The sequence below is a fragment of the Micropterus dolomieu genome, linkage group LG15 (genome assembly GCF_021292245.1).
Source record: "Micropterus dolomieu isolate WLL.071019.BEF.003 ecotype Adirondacks linkage group LG15, ASM2129224v1, whole genome shotgun sequence".
NCBI lineage: Eukaryota > Metazoa > Chordata > Actinopteri > Centrarchiformes > Centrarchidae > Micropterus > Micropterus dolomieu.
Window position 1 is genome coordinate 20,357,709 of NC_060164.1, and position 19,980 is coordinate 20,377,688.

General features: G+C 40.7%; 1 protein-coding gene across 2 annotated transcripts in view; it reads right to left on the reverse strand.

Moving 5' to 3' along the window:
* Positions 1-19,980, reverse strand: part of sdccag8 (SHH signaling and ciliogenesis regulator sdccag8) — a 48,661-nt gene that overhangs the window by 5,368 nt on the left and 23,313 nt on the right. For both annotated transcript variants that reach the window (XM_046070829.1, XM_046070828.1), the window contains exons 14-16: positions 18,214-18,341; positions 13,621-13,729; positions 11,224-11,355 (exon numbers count right to left, since the gene is read on the reverse strand). In XM_046070829.1, coding sequence (XP_045926785.1) covers positions 11,224-11,355; positions 13,621-13,729; positions 18,214-18,341 — 369 coding nt within the window. The remainder of the gene's footprint in view (positions 1-11,223; positions 11,356-13,620; positions 13,730-18,213; positions 18,342-19,980) is intronic.

Below are 19,980 nucleotides of genomic sequence, written 5' to 3' on the forward strand. Positions count from 1 at the left end.
TCATGATCTGATCTTATAATGACTTTAAAGGATCACTTCACCCAAAAAAGTAGCTTTCAAGTAAAATTAGGTATGTAATTTAAGAAATGGACTTAATTTAAAGGGGCACTCCAGTGATTTAATGTGGCACTTCCCTAAAAATGCGAGAGACTGAATGATCAAAATTGCTGCAGCACCAAAGTATCTGGATTTTTAGTCCCTAATATGTGTCAAGATTAAACAAACTACTGTATACTATATTTCCCATAATTCAACCTAATAGTGTCTTTAATAGACTTTCCCTGCCTGGTAAATATCCATATCTTAAAAACTCAACATCCTCAAGTTTCCTCAAGTTCAACCTAGATGACTTTATCAGAGTTATTTTCTCAGACCTGACAAAGCTGCTCCAGAGACACAGAAAAAAACTGTTTTCACAGGCGGACTACTCCACATGACAAGCGAGTTTGATGTGTAAAATCGATACCTTCAAAAAAAATGTAATTTTGATTTGTGTGCAGCATCTGAGAGCAAACTAGTCTTGAGAAACTGAGGCACTATACAGCAAAACACAGTTATTTAGGAGAAATGGCACCAACTGTACGAAATGATCTGAAAGTGAGACAAATTTCTGTAGTTTAAGTCCAAACACTGCTGCAAAACGCCAGCAGGTTTTCACACATACAAGTCTGACAGTGAGCGAGCTGAACGAAAAGCCAGTAAATCAGTCGGTCGGGTCGTGGCCTGAGATGTTTAAAGCGGCTGCAGGTTGTAAGCTGAAGGTTTATGTAATGCAGTAAGTAAAGCTTTAACTCTGGCACAAACAGAAACAACCACACACACTCAGTTTGTCTGGCCAGAGAGCCGCCAACCTCTGGCCTTCTTACACAACACACATACACACTCTCGCTAATCCACCCCTTGTCTCACCTTGCCTCACAGAGGGGGGGTGGGGGTGTGTGCATGTGTATGTGTGTGTGCGTGTGTGCGTGCGTGTGTGTGATTAAGGCAGTGGTCCTTCCAGCAGCTAAAGCAGCAAATCCAATAACTGGCCTCTATCGACTGGCACACTCATTAATTAGGGCTTAATACGGCTTAATGCTCGGGCACTGCCCTACACTAACCCACACACACACACACACACACACACACACACACACACACACACACACACACTGCAGGCTGGCTCGCCTCTGCCCGCTGCCTGGAACCGGTAAGGAAGGAAGCTTGGATGGATTCACGGATGGACTGATGGCGAGACAGATAAATGGATGTGTAGGTGAAGAAGATCTGCAGTCAGTGAAAAATGAGGGCTGACAGTTTGTGGTGTCGGGTGAGGTGCGGGACGTAGTGGAGGAGGAACGGAGAGACAAAGAGGCTGAAGACTCCAGCCGTCACTTCCCTGCCGCCTGCTGCTGGCCTGGCTGATGGCTGATGGGAGGGTTGTAGGGTGGTGGGGGCTGTGAGGGGAGGTTAGAGTAGGAGAGTCTCCCCGCTGACCTGGTGAAAGGACACCACCTGCTGGATCCCAGAGTTTACTGACACACACGACAAACACCTACACTGAAAAAATTCCTCAATTATCCTCCCAGAAGTACCTGAAACAGCTTCCAGAGCAGTCGTGGTAGTAAGCATGTATTTTGCTCTCCAGCAGACATAATAAAAGCAAGTTTTGCTGGGAGGCAGTTTGCAATAATTTCCCCTGACAGCCCGATAATCAAACTCTGCTCGCAATCTGCACCTCAAACTGCCGCACTCTCTATTGACTGCTGCTACTAAGGAGATTAATTACAACACACACACGCAGACACAGATCCCTCTCTGTGGTATACATCAGTCGTAGCCCACAGCTAGTGTCTAAACTCTGTTGTGTGTGTTTGTCTGTGTTTGCATATTTATTTACAGGTGGGAGCATATGTCCTAAAGGCACGGTCCAAAGGGAAAGTGCTAACGTCATGTTAGAGAGACGGTAATAGAAAACGAAGATCTGGAAGCAGCGTTCAGGTCTGTCATTCAACAGCCCCACATGAATGTGTGCATTTTTCTAACTTAACAAATCAGCTAGTGGAGCGTGTCACCTTAAAAGTAAATATTTATTGGACAGTGCATACATTATCAAAATGACATTCTGTGTGTATTTACAAAAATAACCACTCCACACATGGATGACGCTGAGGGACATTAGAACATGGAGATTTTTGTGGGAAAATAAAGAGAAGATCTGAGTGTGACGATGAATGTGGGCCAAGATTAAAGCCAACGTAAGATTAAGGAACAAATTTCAACTGTTCTCCTGTATCGAGATCTGCAACAAGAGACCCACAGGACAACACACACATACACAAAGTGTAAAAATCAACTTTAACCCTAAAAGGTAATCTCAACACACTCTAATATGCACTGAACTTGTGTGTGTAGCAGGCAGGGGGCCTAGGGGGAGAAAAATGCAGGCAGACGGCCTTGGCTTGCCTGGTTACAACAACACTGCCAGGGGCATGAAGGCTGCAGCTGCCACACACACACATATACACAAAACCATATTTTGCCCAATCCCAGGCACACCATCACCACCCTCACACCCCAGCGCTTTAGCTAAATCTTGGCTAGCACACAACTGCACTCAAGAATGTGTGTGTGTGTGTGTGTGTGTGCCTGAAGGCCATACCCCTCTCCCCTCCACCAACCTGCCATGCCAGTTGTTGCTCTTGCTAACATGCACATTTGACATGGGAACACGATTGGTGACACTGTGTGTTTTGATCAGGGTCACATCAACACGTGTTCCCTCAGTTGTTTGATTTTCTTTTCTTGTGCTGTTTTACTGTCATAACTGACCCCCTTCAAACATGTACTCTGCTCTGTACATGTACGGGTAATTTAACATGTCGGCATTATGTTTGAAAAGGTCACTCCAGTAATCTGCCCACTCAGGACAATCCTGTAACTCTCCCTTCGCTGCTGAAGTGTGAAAACAAAAGGAGTCACACCAACAGATACATCACACGACATCAGAATACACAGGGTGTGTGTGTGTGTGTGTGTAAATATACAGTGTCTTTTGCTGCTTTTTAAGACACCACGGCAGTGCAATACATTACACATTTCACAAATTATCATTTCGAATGCACAAGATGATTTTTCTAAACTGAAGCTGGGATAGGCAATTTATTTCACAAGCATTTTATGTTGCGTTTGTTGAAATTCTCTTTACATGCTGACAGCAATAAATAAATCGAATGCTCTGACTCTAAAACAAAAAAAATCCTGTATCTGTGGCTGTTGCAGAAGTGTAATATACCCGGCTGACCCAACTGCCTGTGTGCGCTCACTCTGCCCGTGCGCTCACTGCACATGAAGATGTGTTTTGGGGGAGTGGCTTTGGATCGAGGCCTGAAGGGAGTGGGTGGGATTTTCTCGGTCGGATACTTTTCAAAACAAAGCCATTATTTGCTACTTCTCCTACGTTGCCTACCCTAGCTTTAAGAAAGAAAAAATAAAAGTCTTCCTAAACTTTCAACACGTCATACACGTTAATTGCTTAAATGATAAAAATCCAGCAACACACAGCAGATTATGAATTAAATCTTAAATTTACCATTTAAACCGGAGTGGCTGTGAGCTGTATGAAGTAGACAGCAGGATGCTACATTCATATCTAATATATGGTTAAATTAATGCACAAATATACTGACGCTTAGACAAATGTAGAAATCTGTATTCAAAATTCATCATCAGGGAGGCAGCCTGTGTGAGAACTTATTTTCCCTTAAAATCATTATTTTTCAACTCACCACTGTTCTCGTTTTTTGTGCTGTACACAGTGGTGAGAAGGAACTTTTCCATAACTGAAACCTGTGTGTGAAAACTACAGATGAACAAAGCAATATTATATAGCAATACAGAACTCAAGTTATTACCTATTGGGCACCTCACATTGAAGCCTCTTAAGTATATTTCTGCATTGTTGTGCCTGTTGTCGACTAACCGGGCTCCACTAAATTCCCAGAGTTTGACTTAAAGTAAAGACCAAGCTTTGGATGTTTATGTCCCTTAAATTTTAAATAATGTACCTGTAAATATTTGATCTTTCAAGACTCACTTATATTCCTTTGCATTGCTTACCTGATATTTTTGTGCTCGGTTTTAACATTTAATTTTTGTTGCTTTGGTGTTGCCTGTTTGTTGCTAAATGCTTTTATTGTGAAGCACTTTGTAACTTTTGTTTTGAAAACTGCTATACAGCATGAATCAATCTTTACTTATTTACTTACATTTCCATGTCTACTACTGATTAATGTGAGTTAAAGTATTTTATTGTAAGAAATAATTTGTGGGAAAAATCCTTTTATCCTTTTTAGAATATAAATCTTTAAAAGATGTTTTCATTACCACTTTACATTAATGCTACATTTTCCAATGTATTGCTAAGTTATAAATGTTTTAATTGAAAATTCTAATTGAATTAAAATCATCTTGCAGTGATTTGAAATGCTCTTCAGTTAGATAATGCTGTTATAAATGTTACACAGTGATTTTAAAAGTCTGCACTCCATGATTTAAATGATCACTTTAAAAATAAGATCAGCTATGAAGCCAGCAGATCCCTGAATAATAGACAAAATATTTACAAATCTGAAGCACTATGTTATAATTTCCAAGTAAAATTTCAATCTGAAGCATTGTCACATGATTAATTTATTGAGCAGCTACAAGATCTTTTATCGGCTATTTCATAGTTGTTTCACACCAGAATATAATGCTAAATATATTATAATGTGCAGTGCGAAAAGTTTTAACCTAAGACAAACAACCCTTATTAAAATGTCCAACTGCTATTCTCTCTTTTTTACTATTTATAATTTCTTTTTGCTCAGAAACTGTCTTTTTACCATCACGCTTCACGTAGATCTGTCTTTTCTGCTGTCTAAACAAAGAATAGAAACATTAAAGGTGAGAGGAATAAAGAAATTAAAATTAAGGCGTAAAAGCTTTTAAGGTCGAATACAAAAGATCAAAGTTTGTCTTTGAGCTGACGAAACTTCCAGCGACCTGAGTGGTGGTCGTTTACATAGTGTCACAGGAGAGAGTTATTGAACATCAAGTGACGAGTTCAGTCTGAACTCACACAAGATCAAAAAGCGTAAAATAATATGTCCTTGGCAAAGAGTTACATTAAAACAGATTTGCATAATGTTTAAGAGGGATGTCAGAAAAATATTCATAGACTTTTAAAAAACGATGGATGGGCGCAGAAGTTGTCTCTGCTTTCATTTCGTCACCGCATTAACAGAGGTTTCAATGCTGCTGCAGGCTCTGTTTGCTGCTGTAAGGCCCACTGACTATTTTTAAGTCCTGTGTTTGCTTTCCCGGCATTGAAGTGTTTCTGCTGTTAACATTTTTCTAAAGAAGGGGCAGGTGTTTCTGTACTAGTTTTCTAGTTGTAGTTTTATGAAGTAGTGTTAGCGAGTGTCACTGACAGGGGCTTGAGATGTGACGCTTTGCACAGTTAACGCTCCAGCTTGCAAGCCTCTGGCTACAGCCCGACATCTGAGCTGCAAATCTGTGCGTCTGTCTGTGTGTGTGTGTGTGTGTGTGTGTGTGTTGTTGTGTGTGTGTGTGTGTGTGTGTGTGTCTGTGTATGTTTGTGTGTGTGTTTGTGTGTGTGTGTGATAGAGCTGTAAAGCCACCGTTTGACAATGCTCTTTCAGCAGGCCGCCCTGCGGTCGCTCCCGGCTGCAGAAGCCAGCTGGGCAACGCAGAGACAGAAACGATGAGAAGAGACGGAGAGGAAGATGAAGGAGAAGGGAGGACGACTGATCAGCGCCATCCAGGGGTGAGAAGACGAGCGTGAGAGAGAACCAGACAGAATGAACAGTGAACTAAACTGTTCCTCTCTTTCCTAATACAGTTATGTCCACTTAAATAGTTCAGCAAGTCATTGATATCAAATATATTTAAAAATAACAAATACATTATAACTTTAAATTTCTTACAAATTTAGTTTAACATCTTTTTTTTGACAGAATGTTCAGAAAATGTACAGTAGTAGCTAAAAATCACTTTTTAAATTAAACTTAAAATCATATCGTGCCTGAATCTCTTTTTCTGCCGGTTCTTTAACACACTGTTTTGTGAAAAATTTAAATCTCATATTTTATATATGTAAGAATAAAAAGAAAAAACATGTATAATTGATGAGTAAAAATGTGTTTTTGAAATGTAAAGAGAATTCAGCAGTGATGTTATTAATGATCTGTGCAACATGAACGTGAAGCGTAACGATCTTAAGCGTAAACGCTGAACCTCATTGTCTTTATCCCTGATTTCCCTCTATCTCTCTGTACCTCTCAGATCACACACACACACACACACGCAGATATGACAAATGAAAGCTGTCCTGCTTCTTCTGCCCAGCCTCTGCCAACTTAATTTGCAAATGAAAAGTTTTGCGAGGAGCGTCCTTTTGCTTCTGGGGCATGGCAGCACACTGTGTATTTGGGTGGGGGGTGAGGAGTGAAGAGGGTTTGACAGAGGGTGTGTGTGTGTGTGTGTGTGTGTGTGTGTGTGTGTGTGTGTGTGTGTGTGTGTGTGTGTGTGTGTGTGTGTGTGGCAGGAGCCCAGATGAAGCAGCCCTCGCCCGGGGCTCGCAGTCCGCCCGCGGTAGCAGCAAGCCTGTTCCTTCTTTCCCGGCCCGCCGCGACCATTTGTTCCATTAACCAATCTCCTGGAGCCTCTGGTACAAACACACACACACACACACATCCACAGGCATACATACTTCAACAACTGCTTGCACAGCTCATACCACACATGGCCCTCCATCCTTCGCTCTATCCCCCCCTCCCTCCTCTGCTCTCCTCCAGACGCACGCACCATCTTTCTTCGTGGAGGCCATATGGCCCAGTGAAGCCTGTGGATCTACAGGCACATCTGCGTATATGTTGCTGCTCTCCTTAAAGGGCTGCGTGCTCTCATAAACACTCACACACTCATGCAGTACATGCACACACACGGCTGACAAACACACTCTGCTGTCACTATGTGTGGCTAAGCAAACGTTGGTGTTATGGTGTTATGTATGGTCTGTGTGTGTGTGCGTGTGTGTGTGTGTGTGTGTGTGTGACCTCAGTGTGTACATGCCTAGTGATAATTGGTGAAACAGCCTGCGAACAGCTGTGAGGTGAGAAAAGGTTGCGTGGTGTTTGGTACAGAAGGAGGACAAGAAGGAGAGGAGAGGAGAGGAGAAGAGAGGAATAAAGTTGGAAAATGAGAGAAGGGCAAAGAGGAAAGTGAAAAGAAATAAGAAGAAGAGGGGGAGACAGAAACAGAGTGCAGAGGAGAGGACAGCTACAGTCGAGAAACAGTAGATGCAAATCTTAAACATGAACAGAAAAACAGTGGAGAAGTCACAGTTAACATCAATCTGTCAGAAAGAAAATAATTTTTATATTTTTATTTAAAAAAGGATAAATAATTATTGAAATATCTTTTTAAAGTGAAACCTGAAGTTTCACTTTAAAAAAAGTCAGAAAAACACAGCAAGGTGTCACGGACAGTTTATATTACATTTACTCTGACTGTGTCTCGCTCTGGTGTCTCGTTGCATCTCAAAGAGCGGTTGCTGCAAGCCAGATATTTGAGTTATTTGTTTGTTTTATTATTAAGAGTTCACGTTAACTACAAACCGTACATGAGCAGGAAATATTTTTAAGCGCCATAATAACTTTCATAAGAGCTCCAAATATTTATCATCAAGATGTCAAATTTCTTATAATTACTTACCATTCAAATTAATTTCAAAATAAAATAGATACCTGTATTCATCTTTAAATAAATTGTAAAATAACAGACATGCATCCCTTTTTCTCTTTTTGCATCTGTGATTTGGTTGCTTGTGTATGTATGTAGGACATAGCTTTCTCTCAAACATAACCTGCCCGCACTGACAAACATGCCATCATCATTTTAATAAAGTTAACAGAAATTTACGATTTTGTTTTTGTTTTCCTAAAGATAAGCACAAGAAAACTGCATGATAACTAAATAAGTTGTAGATGGTTTGAAGAGCTAAAATAAATTCTATGCTGCCAACATTTCCAGTTGTGCTCACATGTGAAATATACATTTACCTTAATAAACCAAAATGTAATCAATGTTCTTGAATCTAATCAGTAAAAATCGTTTACAGTAACTGGTTTTGCCTCTCCCCTAACACTGCTTTCCTGCTCCATCTCTCTCCAACCCTCCGTTCTATCCCTTCATTTCCAGGCAAAAAAAACAAAAAACGACAACACAGACATAGCGAAATAAATAATTAAGTGGTGAAGCAAAACATTGTGTGCTAAAACCCCTGTGTAGTTTGGCAATCAGCATGCCCATGTAAAAATAAATCAAGCTGATTTTCCAAATGTTTTGTGCGTGGTGCGCTGTTGCCGCTCTTCACAGCACAGATTGCAGGCCGATGGAGAGGCTGTGGGGAGGGGCGGGGCGCTGGATATTGAACCCACTTGCACCAGCTTGTTAACACGTACACCTTAACCCCCGAGCCGCGCGACAGGGCGCCCACTGAGTGCTCGGAGCCTGCAGGGGCCAACTAACATATACCCAATGTATGGATGCAGAGAGACACACACACACACACACACACACACACACACAGAGGATTACAGGAATGCATGGTATTCATTACAAGAACCATGTGAGACACTGATGTACGTGCTTATACATGGATATGCACACATGTATACAAACATAACTGCATGCACACACACGCACAAAAAGAGATGTACAAAGTTCAGCCTTGCCTCTACAGCTGAATTTAGACACAGCAAGACATGGCTGCAACAAAGTCCTGATAAATACTGTGGATCTCTTTTGTTATTTGTTTAAGCTAAAACCAATACGAATATACTGTATTTGTGACATGTTTTCAAGTTTTCTAGTTTTGCCCCCAGAGTACAATCAGTACCAGAAATACATACTGAAACCAAAGACCAGCTGCAATGTGGATCACCGTAAATGTGACTCATACCTCTGTCGCCTCCCTGACTCTCCTGTATCTCTTTACTGTGCCTCCTAACAATAAATCACCTAAAACATAATACATAAAATGCCAAAAAAAATACATGTATTTACTACTTAAAACTAATAAATGTATTCCCAAACATACACACTTTTTACCTTAAAAATTATCTCTGAAAATTAAATGCAAAAATGTGGTCAAGCCGCTTGACAGTAACTCCAAAAGTGACCTCATGTAGAACTGAACTCAAGAGATTTTTTTAAGTATCAGGAGAATTCATCAACCCCAGTAAGTGTCAAAGCAGAAAATAAAACTCTCTAAATGCCAAGAGTGATTATCGTGGTTCAGTTGGGAGAACAGAGAAGTTAGGAGCCAACTTCCCAGCCAATCCACTTTTGGCAGCCAGATTCCTACTCTGCTAAAGCTCCTGAGAACATGCAATAGCAACCCATACACACACACACACACACACACACACACATAAAAATACCACCATAACATATGCGAGGAAACGTACAGAATATTCAGACTTCACACTCCTTGACAACTTAGATTGTTTTTCTTTCTATGAAACACACAAAAAGAGTAACACACAACCATGAGACAGCTGTGACTTGGTAAACTTTGTTTTTTGGCAGCGTCTGACTGTCGACAGGTTAACACCGGTGGGTGGTAGACAATATGTAGTGTCAGTGATGGAGCAGGAAAAAAAGTCTGTGTGTGTGTGTACACGTTTTCTGTAAGAAGAAGGTGGAGTTTGGGGATGGGGGGGTACTGGGGTACAGATCCTGTAGAGTGGGGCAACAACACCCACACACCCTCGCTCACATTGGCAGAGCCAGGCTGTATGCCAGGCGCCCTGTGGAGACACACACCAACTGGGCTCCACGCTTAGGGAGGAACAGACCCCCGCATCACACACACACACACACACGTGCAGAGATACTGTAGCATAAGCCAAAGATGGACCCACTTTTAGCTTTTATACGTCAGTGTTTCAGAAATCACTCCCTATATGCTACATAGAGCAACAGATTTTTGTTTCAATTAACAATTAGTATAAATTAGTATAAAGTTATACACTTTTACTATATATTGCCCTTGAGAAAGTCCACAAAGGAACAAAAAATCTGGCACCAATAGCATGTGTGCTACTTTAGGGCTGCAGCCGAAGGTTGTTTTTATTGTCGATTAATCTGTTGATTATTTACTCAACTTATCGATTCATTGTTTGGTTTAAAAAATGTCAGAAAATCATTCGTACTGCTTGTTTTGTCCAAACAGCAGTCCAAATATCAAAGAAGACAAAGAAACAATCAAAATAGTTAGATAAATCTTCTCTTGTTCGACTAATTGATTAATCAACTAATTGTTTCAGCTCTACACTACTTAAAAGCCCTACAATGCAAACTTTGAGTTTGATGGACATTTAAATCACAGTGACATGGGACACGGGCCTGTCACTGATGCAACATGATTCATACAGTTAAGTATCTGATACCTGAATTAGTTGTTGTCAGACAACTAATTTATCAAGTGTGATACATTCAAAGCAATTAATGATTATTCTGATATAAAAGCAATTAAATGACAAATTTCGGATCCTAACCCTAACTTTTTTTGTTTTTGCATTTAAGTGTCAACTGGTTCACACACAAATGCAGTAATACTGTCCTCTGTGGACCACCACACGTGATTCATGGGAGTCTGTCACTAGTCTATTCTTTCCAGTGTCCAAAAATAAAGTTGTGGTTTTTGATCAGAGAACAGTTTGATGTGCATCTTTATTAAGTAGAAAATATTTCCAGTGCACAAGCAGTGCGAGAGTAAACTGCTGACACAAAAATACTGTCAACAAAAAATAAAACAGTTCTTGTAAGAATTAAACATTAGATGTGCACAAGATGGACTAGTTAGGGACAGACTGTTAAAATTTATTTTTTTTCTTGCTGCCAGATTTCGCAAATGAAAAGTAATTAAAATCCAAAATGCACGTTGGGAACATTTAAGTCCAACAGTGCCGCTGTTATTTTAATAATGTTTCGATATTGATTCATGCATCAAAATACACACCGCGATAGACAACTATAAGATTGATGTGCTAGTTTTTCATTTAGATACGTGCTGCAGTAGTCTGAGGAACTAACAAATCATAGTTTGAAAATCTTTATTTGCTAGTAAACAACACAAACATTGAGTAAAAAGGATGTGTATTTGCGTACCTGTCCTTCATGCGTTGGTGCATGCGGCCATGCTGGACACACTGGTCTTCCATGTCGGCACAGCGAGCTCTCAGACTCTTTACTGTCTCCTCTAGGTGTTGCTTCTCCAGGGCCAGCTGCTCCATCTCACTTCTGCACACACACACACACACACACAGCACAGTTATTTCAACTGTTCTGCATTATGTACCTGAACAATGGACCATGTACCACAAAGCAAAGCAAGTAGAATAAAACGCTAAATAGCGTTTTATCAAAAATGGCGACTTTGTAGAAACACTAAGTAAAATGTATTTATTTAACACCTTTCTAGATCAGACGTCACAAAGTGCTTCATAATAAAAGACAAAAGAATGACATGAAATAGAGGCACAATACAAATTATATAAATAAAACAGAGATGTAAATAAATACATAAAAAAGTCTAACCAGGTGGGTCTTTACCTGCTTTTTAAAAGAGTCCATACTTTACAAATCTTAAATCCAAAGATCTGGGGACTAAATATCTGTGGTAATACCTTGTTGTTAACATACAATAAATCTTAAATATGTTAAAATGTTAAATATGCACACAGTTGCCAGTTTATTAGGTACACATACAGTAGCTAAAACTAATACAGTCCTGCAATAAATGCTACCTTCATGAAGGATATAATTGTTTTAGAAAGGTGTAGATTCAACTGTATGGTCACTTTGGAAGCTGCCGTTTGAACTGTATGGCATTGTATTGACAGGTGTTTCTATTATTTTGTCCATCCCTTTTATACCAGTGAGAGTAGACTAACAGAACAACCATTTGTATAAATGTAAAACAGTTCAACAGCTTTCTAACTTTGAATTCATAAGTGACATCATCTGTTTATAACCAAGATCCCTGGTGTGCAAACTACGTTCAGGAACATTATCACTAGCCACAGAGACAGGTTTAATGCCACTACAGAGGAGGACAGGAGGACAGGAATGAGGTTCATTTTTTTGTTTTGCTGTCCCGTCTACGAGGGCGTAAGGTATGATGTCCTCCATTTATGTTGATTTTATTTAGGCTGGATGATTATAAAAAATGTTAGCTGTGTTCAGGAGGAGAACCTTTATTGTAGCCGATTTTATTTAGCAAGCATGGGAGAGAGGGCAGACTATTTTGTTTAAGATCGAGCTGTAAAATAACCTGTAATTTTGTAATGAAATGAAATGTTTAACCACTGCCACTATACATTTGGTGTCTTGTGAGGGATGTGCATTTTGTGTGCATGACATGAATATAAAAGAAAATCAATCAATCTTATTAAAGGACGATGCTGTACAGCAGCCAATGGCAAACCAAATACATTTATTATTGCCTTTTCTTTTTTTTCTTTTTTTTACAAGTTTGGGAAGATACAGAAGGGTAAGACATGCAACAGAGGTCCCTGGCCGGATATCGCAGTTGTGCACAACATTATGCTGGCCAATCAGTAGGAGTAGGCCTCGTAAGATTCATAGTCAGATTTACTACTGAAAACAATTCATCAAGAGTTTTCTTGTTCATCTTGTTACAACTGTCTCAGTGTAACCTCACTTAGCCTGACTGAGGCCGTCCAGCAGGATTTTAACCGCTACACTGGGCTTGGACTCCAGGAGCTCAAACAGCCCGAGGCACTGAACACACCAACACCGCACTGCTGCTAAAGTACATAATACACACAAACAGCAGATCCAGGGTACGAACCTACATGCCAGTGTGTCAGCATGTATGTGAATTCCAACTGATGAAAAACACATTCAAGGTGGTAGTACTTAGTACTGCACACATTTATGTGTATTTGACAGTGATGTCTATCCATAAGAAAATACACACTGTACTTTTGTATTTGTAATTGTGTGTGTATTGTGTGGATGTATTCTGTGGCTGGTGAGGCCAGTGCAGTCTGGCAGGGCCAGATTGGGGGGCTGTCATGTGACTAATGTGCAGCACAGCTCCAACAGCTGACAGGACACTGGGCCCAGGGTCACTCTTACACACAAACACACACACAGGCAGCCCAGATGGAGAGCTGCACAGGCCTGCTGTGACTACTGTAGCATCAGGTTAACAAGAAAACAGGTCAGTATGTAGTATGTTGACATGCTCTGTCCAAACAGCCTGGATAGATGATGCTTGATGATTTGATGACATGGATGTCCAACAGATAAACGGAGAAAACAACTGAACGAGTATACAAATAACTGGAAAAGAGAAGCTGTGAATATCTACACAAGTACATATTAACCCACTACATTAAAAACTTGTTCACGGGAAAAATAGATGAATGAATAAGTTAGAGGTGTAAGCCGCAGGAGCGAGTGAAAGAAAATGAAAGCGTAACTGAGTGACTGAATGTTCAAACAAAGAGTATATGTGACGAAAGAGAAAATTTTGACCTGCTTTTTTCTGTCCGCTCTTCCAGTTTGAGTCCCAGCGTGCAGCACTCCTCCTTCAGCTTCCTGATCAGGGAATTCTGGGAGCTCAGCAGACCGTCCAACTCTCCAACTGCAATCGATCATTGGGAAAATTGTCGGTTACTGTGAGGTCAACCACCGTGCTCTTTTGAGTGGCTGTCAGACAACCTGGCTGCACAGAAACGGATGAAGTTCAGGTAATATCTCACTTCTGTTAAACACTTCAGCCCACACGACTACACTAAAGATCAGACGCTGTCAAGCTCAAAAGCCTGCCTCGAGGATCTGTGTCACTGGACACCGGCATCACCCACCTCCCCTTCTCTCTAATAATCAAGCCATGTTTATATGCAGTTGCTTCTAGCACATTTAATAGCACAAATGATGTTGAATCACATTTTCTGAAACCATTAATTATCACCAAGCGTTGACTGGTTTCAACATCAATAACTGAGTGGTAGCATTATAGACACAATCCATTACTGTGGAAGTCCAGTTTACACTTCCCCTAACCATTTTAAAAAGCAGGCTACATGTACTATGTATATTATCTATAATATCTATAGTAGTTTATATATACACAATACACACATGTCTGCTCTTTTTAAAATAACAATGGCTGCCATTTGGATAGAGGGAATGATCCACATGCTCCGGCATTCTGTTACAGTAAATCATCACCCTGACCCAAACTAAACTGGGGCCAAACACCTAATAAACTAACCCTTTCTAACCGAACACCTAAATATACGATTTTAAGCTTATTGTCCAAGTCTTGAAACTTGTTCTAAAACTGCAGGGCAGCTGTTTTTTTTTATACCTGCTTCTTTTCAGTACTGAACAAATCCTCATATTTACTGCCTCAGTAAAACGACATGGATGTGGCAATTATGTTTGACAGTGAGCTGTGTAATGTAGTTTAAATAGACTCACTGCTTTAAATAAAAATAAAACAATGACAAAACAAACTCATACAAGGTTTTAATAATGTACAAAAACAGATAATGACAAAAGGCAACTTCTGAAGGCTGGATGGAGGCCTGACACAGTATCTCCAACTGTCGCCTCCAAAAATAATGACAAAATACTGAATGTCAAAATAGATTAAAATAAAAACACACAATTTGAGCCCTTATTATGAACAGTCCCACATTCATCATCAAATATGTACTAGACTGACTCTGTCATTAAGACTACACTGTCTGACTGTGATGAAAAAAATATTTAAAATTACATTTATGAATTAAATTTACAGAAAATCAAGTCAGCTAAAACCAGGTCTGTTAAATTGTAAAGCACTACGACAGAAAATATTGGTGACCGACTGTTCTCAAGCATATTAAAGTCAGCGGTACATTATAACGGATAACCCTCAGTTATAATATACTGCAGACAATATTGAAGTGCCAGAAGAGTCACAGTGGGAATACTAAAAACTGTGACCAAGAGCTGACTGATCCTTTTAACTTTATACCTCCTTTATACCCATCTATTAATTTCTGTGTAGCATATAGAATATGTTTAATCTAAATAAAATTGAATATTTTAGGTTAATTTTGGTCATGCTTTCATTAAATTAAAGTTATAATCTAGGAGACAACAAATATGTCTTCAATTCCATGGTATTGTGGTTCAATGGAGTACCTAATTTAATTTATTAGTGGTGTTCTGTTAACACATACAATACATTTCCAAGTGCAAGCAAAGCAAACAGCCTCACACACCAGAGGCAAACATCTACATTATGGACAGAGTAGAGCAATGAGATCTACTTTAACAAAAGCGAGATCCATATGTCTCTTTTAATGTTTTACCAAAAATGCTTTTGCTGACATTAACACTAAAACTGTTCAAACAACAGGCGGGGATGTACAGAGCAAAAACAGAAGTACAGAGAATGGAAATATAAAGTGTGTGTGAAGGGGTAAAACGAGATGGAGAAAGGGAAGGGGGGGTGTTGTTTGAAAGCCCCTTCTTTCTCCTTTCCACCCCTTCCTGCCACGTCCTCATCCGCTCATGGGGGCCTCTTTCTGAACAATCCAACACTGGGCTTTCATCATTCCTTTGAAATGATCCACGTTCAGCTCTCCAACATATGTCTGCTCTTTTAAAAATAACAATGGCTGCCGTTTGGATAGAGGGAATGATCCACCTGCTCCGGCATTCTGTTACAGTCAACCGAAACCAAAAACACCAAGGACTCGCAGTCTTTGAAAAGTAGCTCAGACTTGTGAAGAAGAGGGATTTTGTTTTTTTGCATGCAGTAGGGGGGGAAAGAAAGACATGGAGAAACAAAAATGAAATAAAATGTGACTACACTTTTATTTCTCTCTACTTCTCTTTTTATGTGCTACATAAATGCTATTAATATATAAAAGTGGAAATTACCATTGGAAGAGGTGCAAAGGCCAATATGAAGTGATGTTTCATTCCTAGCTTGGAATGTAATATTATTCACTTTTTACTGGCTGCACAATGAGTCTCTAAAGTGAGTTACCACTCACCTTTTTTCATTCCACTCTATCCAGTCTGTCCCCAGATCAACCACAGATAATGCATGGAGGGCAGAAATTTGGTTGCTACAGAGCATGAAACTAAACCACACAAACGCACACACGTACACTCAACAAAGTTTGGTCAGTGCTGGAAAAGTTGCATGAAGAATGCTAATTAGCTGAACAGGCTTTGAATGCGTCTGGCCATGCGTAGGCCAAAAAGAACCCTGGGACACAGAAACACAGCAGAACTGGCACTGGAAACAAACAGAGAAAAAAAAATAAGGGAGGGAGGGATGGAGAGAAGAAGCGTGGCAGGGAGGGAGGGACAGAGAGAAACAAATATCTGATATCATCTAGAGGCTGCTCTGTACGCATTTACTCAAAAAAGAAACATGAAAAAAAATCAGAAAAAAATGTGGGAGGGAGAGGAGAAGAAGGGAGAGGGGGACGGATGGATGGAAGGACAAACGGATGGACAGAGAGGCGGGATTTGGAGAGCAAGAAAGCTAATTATCCAGCTCGTCTGTTGGGTTACACGGGGAGAGGAAGTGATGCGAGCTACTAAAGGACGTCCACCCCTCCATCCCCTCCCCATCCACAGTTTCCTGCTGTGCTCTGATGTCAGCTCTCTTTAGACAACATGTGTGCTGCCGACATGCGCCAGAAACAAACCCTTTGTTTACCCCCCCCCAATCCATTCCTCCCTCTATACCCTCCATCTTTGTTCTGCGTACCAGCAGGCTCTCTGGTTGTTGAAGGGAACCACAGGTAAATAAAAAGATAGGAGAAGGGAGGAAGAGAGTGGTTGAGGGTGGGTGGTGTGTGTGAGGCGGGGGGCGATCCAGATGGTGCAACAGATGTGCTAGCAGCAGCAGCTCTGCTGTGCAGACAGATAGGGAACTCTGAGCTGGGTTTCTCTGCTCTGCTCCCATCACCTTCCCTCTGCTCTGCTACTCTCTCTTCTCCTCTTAAGGCTTCTATTCTGCTCTTTTGAGGTCACTTCAGCTCAGTCTTGTTCAGCTCAAATGATTTTTGCTCCTGTCCATCCCCTCCCACTTTGGCCACGCTTTGCTGGTGGGGAGCACGGTGGCGAGTAAGAAGATGGAGGTTCAAGACCCTGTTCCAGCAAAGATCCACCCTGCTGAAGTGTCCTTGAGGAAGAGAATGAAACCATCCCAGATTCCGTAGCTGACCCTGATCAACTCTGCTGCTGTGCTCCTTGCTGTCTTTTCAATTTAAAGCATGTTGAGTTTTTTAGTAATGAAATGTGCTATATAAATCATATTGCCATTACAGTAAACCTACTGTACTACAGTAAGGACTGAGGACTTCTGTAGCCGTGTAGATATGGTCTCGAGTGTGTGCGGCTCTCCACTGAAATCCCTTAAATGCTGCTCCTTTGGAAATTCTGACCCCCAAGTCCACCCGATGTTTCTCCAACATAACTTGTGAATGTACATATATGCTGATATCTATTGTCAGTTGACATTGATTTATTATTTAATGATGCCTTTCATTACTTATTGGTTATCAGTTGTCAGCAAAACTGTTTTCTTTTATGTTGTCTCTTCTGTGAATACACATTATTTAGGAAATACAGATGGAAAATGAAGATTAGATGGCGTGCTGCGTAGTAATTAAAATGAGGCACAAAGTTTCTGTTACCACATTGATCATAAATAAGCTATATCCGATATTCTTCTTAAACAAAAAATGTTGGAAAACAATTCTAAACTAAATGTGGCTGCTTTAAGACGATACACATCTGAAATGCTTCCAGTAAACATCTGAACTGTGGTAGATCTGCGAATGAGCTGTGGTGGAACCGAAACACGGTGCAGCTGCATCTACTGGACTTCCAGGGTGAGGTTCCACAACACAAAACTCTAAATGAAAAGGTACTCCGTTGACAAACAAAATATGGAGGAGAGACGGGTTTTTAAAGAACTTACATCCTAGAGGATACTTAGCTATCTTAAGAAACAGGTCAGATTTATTTTTAACAAGTCAGAGAGGTGGGAAGGAGACAGTGAGCTATGACACTGAAGCACCAATCACTGTTGGTGGAAGCACTGACCTCTCTGCTGGTGTTGAGCCTCCGTTTGCTCCAGCTGCACAGCCAGCTCTCTCTCTCTTTCCTGCGCTGAAAGGGTCGCAGTCGCCATTTCCTCCTCGTGAGCCTGATCTGCACTCTCTCTGTCCTGTCTGGGGAAAAGGACCAGGATGTTAAAGGAACATTCAAACCACAATCCTTCTTATAATATGTCTCCACATTTTCTATTAATAATGGCATATCATGTAATTTCATTACATAACTTTGCCAGGCTACCTACAGTACGTGTTAAATTGCATCATTTTTTCATCCTTACAGAGACACTAAATGTTAGTCTGTGCTTGAGATAACTTTTTCATGTTCCACCTCTATCAGATGATGACTAATAACATTTCTACATCCTGTAGGCAACAACTTCTGTCTCAAACATCTCACTTATTTTAGCAGGTAAATTTGAGGTGTATAGAGAGTTTTGAGTTTCTTGTGTCAACTGACCATGACAAAAATATGGGCTTGTTTTGCATTTTACATGAACAACTTAATCACTTCGATAAAATGTTAGTCAATGCGTTTAAAGATGATGTTAATCAATTTTGGCAGGATCACGGATTGTGCCTTTAAGTGGCTTCTAATTATACAGACTATTACATTAAAAACTAATTGTTCTCAAAATGAGATGTGCAAACAGAGAGATGTGTCCCAGATCATACTCATTAGTGTCATTTTCCATAGAGTATGAAAAAGAAATGTAGGCCCATCAATTTAAAAACAGTCAGGAGGGGGCTAGATGGGTAAAAGTGTCAGGCCACTGTCAGTTTCAAGACCCCTGAGTGATACTGCAGCTGTCTACAAAACACACACACACACACACAAAGAAAAGATTGGTCTGCGCTGTGATATTACATTGTTTAACCTGCTTATCATCCTGTGCATTTCCTGTACAAGTTTTCTAACTTTTCAGCAATACAATATAAAACACTACAGCAACATAAACTGAGTTGATCAATCTAACATGTACTTATAGAAGGCCTACATATATATTACAGTATGACTCCGTGGTACACACCGTTCTGGGCTCGACAGGAGTGCTGAGTAGTATGACACATTTGGTAGCATTCACATCACTTTAATCTCCAATTTCATTCATCTCGATATCAAAATTGTGCAGGTAAGATGCAAACTAAGGTGCTTATCCCTGCGGGCTTTGAACAACGCTGCATTTTACTCCTGTTTGAACCAAACTTTCTAACTCAACTAAGTCCAAACGTAGCCAAACAACAGAGGAACAGACAAAGAAGGAAAGAAAAGAAAAACTACAAAGACAGGAATAAATGAACAAATAAACAGAACTCTTCCTGAAGTCCAAAGGCGCTAATGAAGAGAGAATTCTCCAGTTTAAGTGAAAACTTTTCTCCCCTACAGCGCTTGGCCTGCATCTCTAAAGTGACCGCGTCTGTCTGTTCCTTCGTGTGTGTGTGTGTTCTCCTGCTGTCCTGCTGTCTGGGGTGTGAAAGCGGGTGGCGGGTGTGCAGGGGACACAAGGAGACTGTGTGTGTCTGTACACGTACAAGTGTGTGTGTGTGTGTGTGTGTGTGTGTGTGAGTGAGTGAATGAACCCCCGCTGGGCTTGAACAGCAGCCTGAGCCACCAAAGCGCACACCAGGGCTCAGCGGGAGATGGCGGGCAGGCGTTGCCAGCCATTTGGTCCTGCAAGAGGTTCCAGGGGGCCGTGTGTATTTGTGTATGTCTGTTTGTGTGTGTTTGTGTGCAAGTGTGTGTGTGTGTGTGTGT